Source organism: Talpa europaea (assembly GCF_964194135.1).
Source record: "Talpa europaea genome assembly, chromosome: 10".
Classification (NCBI taxonomy): domain Eukaryota; kingdom Metazoa; phylum Chordata; class Mammalia; order Eulipotyphla; family Talpidae; genus Talpa; species Talpa europaea.
This window is the reverse complement of record NC_140077.1, coordinates 107,764,605-107,777,934: the sequence shown is the minus strand read 5'-3', so window position 1 is coordinate 107,777,934 and position 13,330 is coordinate 107,764,605. Positions and strand designations below refer to the sequence as shown.

The window sequence follows — 13,330 nt, the reverse complement described above, 5'->3', positions numbered from 1 at the left end:
CATTTGATCTGACTTGATATTGTGTTTTTTTTGTGGGGAAAACCCTTCACTATGTATTATCTCTGATTTATTTTAAGTGTCTTTGGTTTAAAAAAAAAAAAAGGCAAAGGCTTTCAAGTTTGGATACCTAAATGTTCTCAGGCTGAATTGTAAATGTAATTTTGGATATAATTTGATTGACTAATCAAATGATGCCATATAATCACTGGAGGAATTGCCTTTTTTCCTCTGATTGAATGTTGACACCTTTTCTTTCCCTCCCCAGGTGATGGCCCTAATCCTCCAAAGGAGGGCACCCCCACTGGCAGTCTGGACTCACTTTCCTCCCCATCACCCACATCAGTGGCTGGACCAGACAAAAACCACCTTCCCACAGATGGGGGCGCTTTTGGGGACTGGGCATCTCCTGCGTAAGTACCTGTGTTCATGTTTTTCTTGCTGAGGGCAGGCGGACCAGGATCTTGCTTTTGCGGATTCTGTGGCCGGCGGGTACTGCTTCCTTAACATCTGAAGACCTTTGCTCTCCAGTGAAGGGGGATGCGAAAGGTTGAGTTTCCATAGAAGAAGCATTTCTGGAATAACATCTCTGTGTTTCCAGGGTAGAAGGGGTGACTGGTGCGCTCTCAGATCTGTCTTCAAGTTCAATTCGTGGCAGTTTGGGATTGCACAGAGGAAATTTGTTATGTCCTACTTTTGCTGTTTGCTTCCTAGTTATGCAAACGTTTGGCGATGTGAGAAGACATGCGTTGTGATCGATGGACTCTTGGAACTCTCTGTGGAATGATGTTTGAGTTATGTGGGTTTCTCTGAGAGCTTTATGCTCGCATTCTGCTCTATTTGCTCTCTTGCTCCCTGCATACTTGACAAGGGATGGATGAAATATCTGATTTTATCTGTTCGGTTTGGTTTCCTGCCGGGCATGTGCAGATCAACTCAAATATATTAGAACAAACAATACCGACACAAACAGAACACCGTGAATAATCAGGCTTGGCTGCGTGAGGGTACACCTTGCTGCAGAATGGAACTGTGGAGTCATCAGCACAGAGGAGGGGCGCTGGGGCATCAAACGCCCCTGATGATGACATGGCATTGCTTGATTAGTTCATCAAGTTACAGCCCACAGTACATTCGTATTTCAGCCTGATAGCATTCGAGTGTCCTATCTTGAAAAAAAAAAATTAAAAAAAAAAAAAAACAACCCAGAGTTGCTTAAAATAAATCATAGATAGTGATGTCATGCTGGGCATTCTCGGGACTTTAAATGGAATTGGAAAGTATGCCTCACATTACTTGGCTTTTTATAGTTACTGCTGACTTCACATGAAATCATTATGAACTTATTAAGTATTAAAAGAGGCTGGGAGAGATTTGGTATGCTCGAATTTTGGGGTGACCTGAAGACTTTGAAAATTGTGGTGAAACTCAAGTATGGAGACACACTCTGCAGGTAGGATTTCCTGGCAAATTGTCACCCATGTGTTTGTTTACATGCCAGGGGCTGGGTGTTTTGGATTTAAATTATGTGTTACCCAAACATGCTTGCAGTCTTTTACTTTCCTTTGTCCAGAATAAAAATACCCTTTTACTTTAGTACTGAGAGCTGTGACAGTGGTTACATAGGAACCCAGAACCTGTCATCCTGAACACTATTGCAGTGGAATTTGGGCCCTTTTTACTTTATTTTTTTTTTGAAGCGGGAACCGTCTCTCTAATTATTTCTTCCGTCGGCATCCATCACCGTCGATGGAGAGAGCGTAGCTGGTCATCCTTCATCCACGGTGGTTCTGTGGAAAAGCGACATTACGCGGCACGATCCAGCCACGCTCAATTCCCAGCACGTCCGTGCTCGAAACATGAAGAGCTTGATATTTTTGGTCATAAATCAAATGAGGAGTGAATTCCCCAGCTTCCTATTCATACACATTTTAAAATGTCGCGGAAAGCACTCCAACCTCGAGAGGCCAGGAAGGGGGTGGGGGGTAACGAGCAGTCGAAGCAAGTCTGGAAGGGAGATTTTTATTGAAATGTAGGCTTTCTCCTGCTTTGAGAACTTGTTTTTCCTGTGCAGTGGAGAAGAGACAGCTCTGTTTCTCTTCAGTGTGTAGAAGTTTCTTGTGTGTCTTTGACAGGATTTCCAAGTGTGGCGGGTCCACATTTGTCTGGTAGCTAGGAACTCCTCTACTGTGAGGGCCACCAGGCCCCCCCTCTACCCAGGACTTGCTGGACCCACATGGCTGGGCCCCTCCCCAGAGCCATCTAAGAATTGAGGGGCAGCCTGAAAATGCATTTCTGACATCAGCCCAGGTGATGATCGGTAAACCCTGGTAGAGGGCACTGTCCCTGGGCCTGGGCACGAGCTGGGTGTAGACAGCTTGAGCAGTGTCTTCAGGAAGGTGCCATTCTCTCCAGGAGGGTGAGTTCACTTTATCAAGGAGCCCTGGGTGCTCAGCATCCTTTGATTCCTTCTGCCTGCAGTGTCTCTCTGTTTTTGCTCAAGACAATCCTGACCTATCTTCAGGGTCTGATTGAGTTTTCATCTTCAGGAAGCCTCTCTAGTGTTCTTGTCTGCAGGGGGATTCTAAATAGTGCTTGTCTCTGCCTGCACCCAGTGCTTGACTTTAAGAAAATACTCCCTTCTAGTGTTCGTTAATATTGACCTTTTAGCGTTACTTGATATCTGAGTGGTGTGTGTGTATCTATATTAGTATCTCTGCCTGTCTGTCCCTCATCCCTCCGACCGACCTGTCTTTGTTTGGGGTGCTCCAACAGAAATACTTTGAGTAGCTTGCAAACAGTTTATTTCCCACAGTCCTGGAGGCTGGAAGTCCAGATCACGGTGTCAGCAGGGCTGGTTCTGGTGAGAACCCATTTCAGTTTGCAGACTGCTGAAGTCTCAGGCCGTCATGTGGTAGAGAGTGGAAAGAGCAACCTGTCTCACAACCCTTGTTAGGACACTGGGAGGATCCTGTTCTTCATGACCTCACCTAACCCTAATTACCACTTAGAAACCCTGCCTCCTAATACCATTGCTCGGAAGAGGGGCGGGTGGGAGTGTTCAATGTCCAGATTTTTTTTTTTTTTTTGGTGGGATGGGGGTGGGCATACAGATGTTTATGCCATAGCACTAGCGAATCTTTTCCTCATTCTTGGAAAGATCATAAAATTCTTGATGATTGGAAATGGGTCTTAAAACCTTTGTAGTGACATTGACATAGTATTAATAAATCTCATTTTAATTGTTATGTATATAAACAGAAATTCACCTTTGGAAAATCTTATTTCTATCTGTGTGTCACTGAGGATGTCTTAGCAACTCTGTCTGGTTTCTGGTCCATCTTCCTTCACCCTTCTTTATTATAAAGATGAAAAACTCTCCCTCCAAGAATTCACAGAATTAATTTCCTCATTATCTCTTTATAGCATTTGTCTTTGCTTAAGATTCTGTAAACTTAATTTTGTTGTGTGTGTGTGTCCCTTTTTAAAATTCATCATCTCTATACGAGTTGTACAGTATTGAATGCAGTAGGGTGTCAGTTTTAATTTAATTAAAACCACAGTTGTTATGTGGGTCCTTACAATTTACTCAGAGTTTGTAAAGGGAGGCGTTACCTGAGCTGCCTGGGTTTAATCCAGGGTAGACTCTCCACTCCTGGCTTATCTCAGGTCCTGAAAAATGAAGTCCAAGTGGGTACGGATTGCACAGGATCCCGGTAGCTTTGTTGTACAGAAATGTCATGACCCCAGCCACCAGAAAACAAATTTACAGAGCAAAACCTCCAGCAGCCGAGATTCAGATCTAGGCAGTGTGTAAATACAGCTGTAGCATCTGACAGGTAGAAAACAATACAGCAGAATTGGATTTCTTGGTTTTCTGCTGATGTTTATGACTTGTGGGTATTATTCATTGCAGTCAATCAATCTAGAGCTATTACTTACCTGTACACGCGGCAAGGTGACGGGTGACTTCATTGCCAGTGAAGAATTGCTAGCTCAGTCTCCTTGGAGGACATTACATCATAGGTCAAGGTATTTCAAATGTTCCAAAGTCATTTTTTTTCCCCCAATAAAGCAGTTTTCTCTAAACAGGTTTTCTTCAATTGTAAATGATGGAGCAGATTCTTGACAAGTAATCCTTTTAGGTTGCTGCCACAAAAGAAAATCTCTTTTAAGAAAGATCAAGCATTGCTCTCTGCTTCGTCTACAGATTTCAAATGAAAAGAACACCTCTTTTTGCGTGGCAAGTTCCCGTATTCAAGATGGCAGCGTCTTAGAAGAGGACTTTGTCGCTGAAATGTTAGCATAGCTCACTCACTCTGCTCTGGTGGCTCAGAGGAGCAGTAGATTTTTGTCACCCCACAAGAGACTTGGTTCATTGCTCCTGAATGTCCAGATTTTCTCGAGCATCTACCTCTCGGCTTGTTTAGATTGGATGTCATTGCTTACGGTCATTGGATTCCCTTCTCCATCTGTGGCCTCTGCCTTCATCCATGGACTGTGTACGCTCACTGGCAGCCATCTTTGTTCTTGTCAGTGAAGTAAGTTCCTTTACACCCGGCAGAGTTTCCCCATAGACAGCTTCTTAGCATTTGGCATGACTTGACTCTGGTTGATTCATGGTGCTTTTTCGGGATGGCGATGGACCTTACGGGGAGATAGCAAAGTACCCCTTCTTTGCGATGTGCAGTTTAGTATACCACAACAGACCATGGCGGATTTTTCCAAAGTTCAGAAAAACAATCGTAAAATAATTTTTAACAGATGTTTGAAATTGGGCATACAACCAGAAATTCTGAGGTTTTAGGCAAACTTTGTCCTTGCTTCCTCTCCTCTTCTCTCTCTTTCCCTTTGCCTTTGGAGAGGTTTGTCAATTCCCTCGCTCTTTACTTACTGCTCCTGATTCTTGTGGGGTAGGGCCAGCTCTAGGGTCAGTTCAGCCTGGAAGTTGGTCTCTCCTCTCCTTCTCTTATTGTGATGATCATTTCAAAAGAAAGTAAAGAATTTATCTTTACATGGTTCTCTCCCAATTTTTTTTTTTTTTTGCATGTCTGCTTTTTGGTTTTTGTTGACTTAACTAAAACACATAATCCTTTCATAACAAGGGAAGGAATGCTATGAACATTTAAGAACAGCTCAGAAGAAGGTGCTAATTAACCCAAAGGAAAGACCTGCCCATCCTAATAATTTCCAGCATCTTTATTGACTGGAAGGGAGAGCACATCCAGTAGGGTCGGTACCTTTTCTGTGCGTACTTGCAGCCTGGTCCTCTTCATCGACCATGGTGGTTGCATCGACCTAGATCTCCAGCAGAGCTGGTGCTTACATGTGGAGGGTGTGTGTCTTGGTGCTGGGTAGAAGGAACTGGAAGCTTGTGCCCTCTCCCATACCTCAGTGAGCTTCAGAGTTCCTTGGTGGGTTGGGAAGGATTGAGGGCCAACGTATCTCGGGTATTCTGAAGAGCAGGGCAAGTGTGCTGGAGCCCACAGCAACGTTGCAGTGTCTGCTCAGAGCTAGCTTCTTTCTGGACCGCCTGGGAGCTGGGCATACAGGCATCAGAGCCTTTTGCTGCAGCAGTGGCTGCAGAGAGGGCTTGATGTGAGTTACTCTGCATTTGTCAAAATCAAAGGCCATGGAACATTAATTATTGGGTGGGGGAGCAATGGATTTATTTTCGCTACTTTAAAAATTATCCTAATCCTCACTCTTACCCAGTAGGGGTAGATATAGCACGTTTTTTTAAAGATAAGGTGGCCCTTTTAAACATAAGGTGACCCTCACAAAAAGGGTAGGAAAAAATGCCCCAAGCCAGATGGGTCATCGGGGACGCTTGCAGTTGGCCCCTGATCTTTCTGTGCGGGCTTCGTGGTTCCCTCAGAGTCTTCCTGCCGTGGAACTGACGCTCACCAGTGCATTTGAATTGTAGGAGTCCATGCGACGTTGAACCCCCGAGGAATCACTGTGACTATCAGTGGTCACTGCCGTGGCTTGGAAGAGGGGCGCTTGCCCTGCGCATGGACTCAGGAGCTGCAGGTTATGATTATCTGCGGGAATAAGCACTGAAATCTGGTTGCTGCACAGTCAGCCCCCTGCACCTTGGCCTGGGGCTGGGGAGAAGCGCATCCTGCCCACAGAGCAGCATCCATAATCTCCCTGCGAGTAGCGTGAGCTCTGTTGTCTCCCTTGAGCTTCAAGGGAGCTCTTGAAGCTAATCACCAGGCCCACATACTTGGCCATCGACCATGAATATCTGTTCACTTTCAGGTTTTTGTGGGTTTTTTTTGGAGCATGGGGGAGTTAGTTTTTTTCCTGTATCTTTTCTGGAATCTTCTCTCCAACTTTTTATAGAAATTATGCCATAGTGACGCTTAGCATCCACATCCTTGCACACCCGTGACTGTGTCTTGGAGAGGGCATTCCTGGTGTTGTGTTGTGTTCTTGGCACTGGTTTGTGGCCTGATTCAGGTCTACCATTACTCTGCTGGAACCACAGGTTCTGAAATGTGCAGAGGTTTGATTTCCAAGCCAGAATGTTAATTGTTCATATAAAATTAAAGCCCTATATGAAAACGACTTTCCAAATGAAGCCTCATGTCTGAGATTTAAGGTAGCTTTTCTGTTGCTTAAGACTAAAAAAAACCAAATTTTTTCCTTAGTCTTGCTTTTGTGTTCCATTTTAGTTTCAGTGGTTTTTGTCCCGGTAATTGATCGTTTGTGGTGTGTGGATTGGCTGGCTGTGTCTCAATATCTGACTGCAGGCTGCGGCCTCATGAGCTCTCTCTAAGTTGGAAAACTGAATAGACTAGGCGGCTCTGATTTAAGAGTCAAATGGGATTGGCTTCGCATCCTCATCCTGCTGCTTAAAAACTTGGAGGCCTTATATAAATTATTTAAGCACACCACGGCTTAGCCAGATTATCTGTAAAAGGGAAGAGAATAACCTGCACCCTCTGCATTGTCCTGAGGTTTCAAGGTGCCGTGCGTAATCAGATCCAGCCGCTGCCCCTTGAGAGCTCGAGGCAGCCACCTGCTTGGACGTGCCTTCCCCCGAGAGCTAATTGGGTATTCTCAGTTTAACTTGACCCGACTTCTTGGTTCATCAGTTATGTAATCTCACTAAAAAGCTCAGGGAAATAGCCCTCCTAGTCCCGGAGAAGCCTTAGATGTGGACTGGAGGTTGTGTTTTTCTAGCAGTTCCTGTAATTAATCTAGGAGGGCTGGGCTAGGCTGGTGCTCCTCTCCTTGCCTCTGAGCAGACATCTCCTCTGTAAGAGCCATGAAAACAGGACCTTGGACATTGCCTGTCAAGGCTTGGGAGTCCCACGGGCACCCAGCAGCACTGTAAATATTCTCAGCAGAGTGGGTAACTACCTATCGCGTCACGTAACTGGTTGCGATTTTTTTTAAGCATAGTACCTGCAGGATTTTTCTTCACATGGTTCTCCTGCACCTTCTGGAGCCCCTGTGTATACATGCAGCGCCCAGCTGGGGTGGCAGCTATTTTCCATGTAAGAACCTTGTTGAGAGAAACATTCCTGGTAGTTACCGTGAGGACCACAATGCCAAGAACTCTGAAGCCCCTCGTTTTCTGAAATGAAGCTGTTGAACCAGCAAGCAGAAGTTCAGCCCCCTCTTAACCTAATTCCACTGTGATCACCTGGACGCAAGAACACTGGGATGCAGGGACCACCCGCTGGGTGAAAGATGGGTCCAAAATGTCCTTCTCCACCAGAGCTTCCAGAGCCAAACCCAAGAAAAGGATCTTGCTGGTGAGGACTTTTGCACGACATGAGGTGGCTCGGTGGTGACCTTTCTTGTGCAGGGCAGACACCAGCCCAGAGCCCCCCATCTCTCAGGGTGCAGGCTGAATGTCCTGTTGTGTCTGCGCCAGGGCGTTCCCGCTGCCTGCTCTTCCTCTCTCTGCCCACCCTCCTCCTGCATAGGACGCTTTTCTACACGTGATCTTAGCCAAAAGGCCGAGAAGCGATGCAGAGGACACTTTTCTTAAGAGAGAACAAGTTACTGCTTTTATGGACTGGCTTATGTACGGGCTGTCTCCATCCTGCGTGGGAGGTGATTGTGTGCAGTTGGTGAAGGACTCTCTAGGGCCTGGGATGTTGTGGGGGGCATCTGCCATCCACAGGGAGCCCCTCATCATCAAGCCGGTGAAGATGGGGGAGGAGGGGAGCAGAGGCAAGCTGTTCACCGGCATCATCATCGTTTTCTGTATCTCCTCCTCACTGTTCACCCCCCAAGGGACTGTCATCTGACCCCTCCCATCCAGGGGTCAACAGGGTGGCTCATGCTGCATGTTCCTATGGATGGTTTGATAGGAACAGAGCCACCGAGTTGTTCACATTGTGATGCTGGCTCCTTTTGCACTGTGGTGGTGGCAGAGGTGCGCAGTGACAAGGGAGACCCCACGGCCTACAAAGCCTCAAGTTTTTACTTTTTTTTTTTTTTTTTTTTTTGTGGGACCCTCACCGGTGGCTGGGGAACGAACCAGCGCTTCAGGCAGCCTCACAGCCCAGCGCTCAACCTCCGCACCACCAGGGGAGGCCCTTTACTCTCTGGTTTTTTACAGAAGAAGTTTGCTCACCTCTAATTTCTAAATGACACTCATCTTTTTGGAAAAGCCCATGAATTGTAAATCCAGTTTCAGAAAGTGCTGTTCATTGCCATGTTTAATTTTTTGCTTTATTGAAGCAACACTGGTTTTGCAACAGTGTGTGTGGTTCAGAGGCCCTGGCCCAGGCTTCAGATGTATGTGAGCACACCACAGCCACCACCAGGGCCCCCGCAGCCCTTCACCACAGGCCTTTGGGCTCCTTACCCCTATTGTTTCCCAAACCCCCACTCCCGCTCTGGTAACCTCAACTCTATGCTCAGATTTCTAGGGTTTATTTTTGGTTTGGTCTTATTTGACCCTTTGTGTTTTTTTGCACTATATTCCACATGAGTGAAACCACCCAGTATTTTTCTGTTTCTTTCTGACTTGTTTCACTTAGCATAACTCCTCCAGTTCCATCCATGTTGTTACAACGAAAAGAGTTCATTCATATATAATATATATATATATATATAGAGAGAGAGAGAGAGAGAGAGTTGTGTAGTATTCCATTGTGAATATATACCGCATTTTCTTACTGTGCTCATCTATTTTTTTTTTAAAGATTTATTTACTATTTATACAAGCATTGGGTACAGTCAAAAGTGCGGGAGGATGAGAGAATTCACCAGAGCCAGAGTGGGGAGCAGAGCAGGCAGAAGGACCGAAGTACACTGCTGAGGGGAGCAGCGGGCGGCAGGAGAGGTCTGCGCGCCATGTGGGACCCCCCTCCAGTGGCCGGGGAGCAGCCGGGGATTGAACTGGTGCTGCAGAGGCTGCGGGCAGCTTCGCAACCCAGCGCTCAACAGCTGCGCCACCGGGGAGGCCCGTGTGCTCATCTATTCTTGAGCACTTAGGTTATTTCCATGACTTGGCTCTTGAAATAGTGCTACTGTGAACATAGGAATGCATGTATCCCTTCAAATTAGAGGTTTTGTATTCTTTGGGTTGATACCTTGGAGAGGAATTGCTGGCTCATATGGAAGATCTATTTTCAGTGTTTTGAGAAATCTGTACTGTTTTCCATAGAGGCTCGACCAACCAGCAGGGTATGATGGTTCCTTTCTCTCTACACATTCATCGGCACTTCGTGGTTCTGTACATTTTGATAAAGGCCATTTTTACAGGGGTGAGATGCTGTCTCATTGTGGTTTTGGTTTGCATTTCCCTGTTGATAAGTGATGAGGAGCCCTTTTTGCATGTGCCCAGGGACCATCAGTACGTCTTCTTCGGAGAATTGTCATGTTAGCTCTTCTGCCTATTTTTGAATTTTTTCTTGTTGAATTTTATGAGTTCATTATAGATACTGGTATTAGCTCCTTGTTGGATGTATAATGTGCAAGTATTTTCTTCCATTCAGTAGGGTGACTTTTCATTTTAATGCTACTTTATTTTTCTATGCAGAAGCTTTTATGTTTGAAGTAGTCTTATTTATTTTTGCCTTTGTTTCCCCAAATACATCACTGGTGCCATTGTTGTGGAGTGTTTTACCCATGTTTTCTTCTGTGTATTTTATGTTTTCTAGTCTTACATCTATATTTTTAATAATTTTGAGTTGCTTTTTTTTTTTGTATGGTGTGAGAGAGTGGTCTAGTTTCATTCTTGTGCATACGGTATCCACTTTTCCCAGCACTGTTGAAGAGACTTTCCTTTATTTATACTCTTGGCTCCATTGTCATGGATTAACTGCCTGTATAATTGCGCATTTCTTTCTGGGCACTCAATTCTTGTCCTGTGTCTATTTTTATTCCAAATACCATACTAATTTTTATTACTATAGTTTTGTAGTGTAGTTCAACATCTGGGCGTGGAATGTTACCTCTGTTTTTCCTCTATTGTCAGAATTGCATTGACTAATTTGGATCTTTTGTGGTTAAATATAAATTTCAGTAGTGTTTGTTGTGTTTCTTTGAAGAAGAATATTGAAATGTTGATAGGGATTGCATTGGCTTTGGTAAGAAGGCCATTATAACAATGTTAAGTCCTCCAGTCCACAAGCAGTGAATATCTTTCGACTTCTTTCTGCCTTTTAACAGTGTCTTCTGGTTTCTTTTATCTTTTTTTTCTTTTTTTCTAAACTAAACCCTAACCCTAACCCTTCTTATGGTTTCTTTTAACAGTGTCTTAGTTTTCATTGCACAGGTCCTTCACCACTTTTATTAAGCTTATTCCTAGATATTTAATAGTTTTTGATGTTCTAATTGTGTGGATTTAAAAATTTATTTCTTCTAGTTTGTTGTTGGCTTATGGGAATACAATTGAGTTTTGTAAATTCCTTTTGTAATGTGCCAGCTTTACTTGTAATGGTTTATTGTTTCTGACAGGGTTTTTTGTTTTGGTGGAATCTTTAGCGTTTTCTTATATAATCATGTTATCTGCATTAGTATTAGTTTTATTTTCTTTTCCAAATTGGATTCCTTTTATATCTTTCTGTTGCCTAGTTTTTCTGGCTAGGACTTCCAATACTATGTTAGATAGTAGTGGTGAAAGTCTTCACTCCTATCTTGAACCAGATATTAGGGGAAAAGGTTTCAGTTTCTCACCATTTAGTATGAAGTCAGCTGTGGTTTTGTCATTTATGGCCTTTATTATGTTTAAGTATGTTCCTTCTATCCCCAACTTTAGAGGGTTTTTCTCATAAATGTGTGTTGAATTTTGTCAAGTGCTTTCTCTGCATCATTGAATATGATCATATGATCATCATCTTTCCTTTTGTTGATGTGAATTACACTGATTGATTTTTGGATGGCATCCTTGTATCCCTGGAATAAATCCCATGATGCACAATCTTTTAATGCATTGTTGAATTTGCTAAGATTTTGTTGAGAATTTTTACATCTCTCTTCCTCAGGGATATTAGCCTGTAGTTGTCTTTTTTGGGTGATGTCCCTGTTTGCTTTTGTTATCAGAGTAATGTTGGCCTTCTAAAATATGTGGATGTGCTGTTGAGTTTATATGGGGTGGTTGGTTGTTTTTTTTTTTTTTGTGGGACCCTCGCCGGTGTCCGGCGAACAAACCGGTGCTGCAGAGGCTGCAGGCAGCCTCACAGCCCAGCCAACACTCAACCGCTGCGCCACCAGGGGAGGCCCTGGGGTGGTTGTTTTTACAACCTATTATTTAAAATATTTTATTTTATAATAGCCTTAGATTTACAGGAAAGTTATAAAGGGTATATAAAGTGTTTCTGTAGACCCACTCATCTTGCTTACACAGAACCATGGCCCTACTTTTAACGGTTTATACAAAACGATGGCCCTTTGGTGTAAATGGAAAAAAAAAAAAAACACCCAAGAAATCCATGTTGGTACAGCACTGACTGCAGACTTTATTTGGGTTTCACTGGTTTGTTCACGCATGACCTTCTTTTTGTTCCAGGATCCATTCCAGGATGCATTTAGCTTTTTTTTTTTTTTTTTAATGGCATCATCCATTTCATATCTGTAGTTTTCCTCTTTGATACAGATTATTTGTTGACTTTTGGTCAGTAAATGCCTTAGTGGTGATATCACTGAGAAACCAGAGAGTAGGTCAGACCCAGAAACATCAAATACTGTTAGCAGAGGCTCATTGTATTGAGGCCCTACTGTGCTCTGGTCCCTGCTGAGTGCTTTATACCTATCTTCTCAGTTGCACTGCAAGTGACCCAGCCCTCTGAAGCTCCTTGTTCATTGTAGTGTAGGTAACAGGGACTAGCGCTTGTGAAGCACCCAAGTTCCAGTGCTCACTGACCTAACACCGAGGCTAGTAATGCCAGCTGTGCTGTAGCCTCCCAGAGACACTCTGCAGTCATGTTCTCCCTCCTTGCCGCAGACTGTAGCTCAGGAGAAGTGTCCCTTTTGATTTACGAAGAAAGGAAGAAGCTTAAGGAGATTAAAAAGTTGGTACATGAGCAGAGGTGGTTTTGGAACCCACCACCCCAGCAGCCCTCCCCTGCCTTTATCATAGGTTCCTGTCCAAGAGGATCTAACTCCCATTTCTCTCCATTTTTCTCCTTGTATCCTTCTCCAACCACTCAGAAGAACTTGAGCTGTGAACACTATATGATTGCATCAAAATGGGGTTTATGACAAGGTGGCACATGACCTCGAAAGTGACTTTCACCTTTCTGAGATTTAGTCTTCCCATAAGTGATGCTCCACTATAGCTTTGCCGGGGATAATTAATTAATGTAAACAAGTGGTACCTACCAGGACTGAGTGTAAAGAGGTGGTGATGATATTGACAATGGCAGGATGGTATTAACAGCTCAGGCCAGACACTGCTCCCTCCAGAAAGCCTTCCCAGATATCCAAGTGGAAAATAGATGACACCTCTTCTCTGCCGTTTCTACATGCCACCACCGCACCATATTATCATCATCAATTTATTATTCTCTGCTCACATGACTGGGTGTTCATGGAGAGCAGATGTCGTAATCCTCTGGGAGGGGTCCCCGGATCTAGTAAGGGTCCTGTGATTCTCAGAGAGTAAATGATGAGTGAACAGGGTCCATTTAGAACTCTGCTAATGCCCTGCTTGCACAGAGGTTGTTCGCTTTTCTCCACCACTGTCTTCCCAAATGGGCTCATTTGGAACCCGCTCTGTGCTGGCTGTGGAATTCTCCCTCTCTGGCACTTAAGGAATAACTGTGGCATTTATTTGAACAGAGATTTCCCATAATATACAGATCTACAATATTTCCTTCTGTCTTTATTAACATTTTCAAACACTTTTGCCCAGGACAGC

The 13,330-nt window shown here is 44.1% G+C and overlaps 1 protein-coding gene across 1 annotated transcript in view; it reads left to right on the top strand.

Annotated features, from left to right (window-relative positions):
* The window catches only part of ARHGAP10 (Rho GTPase activating protein 10), a gene marked incomplete at both ends in the record, with an annotated part of 223,928 nt that overhangs the window by 199,910 nt on the left and 10,688 nt on the right, over positions 1–13,330 (top strand). The window contains one exon of the mRNA XM_084245750.1: positions 266–410. Within this exon, the coding sequence (XP_084101876.1) occupies positions 266–410 (145 nt within the window). The remainder of the gene's footprint in view (positions 1–265; positions 411–13,330) is intronic.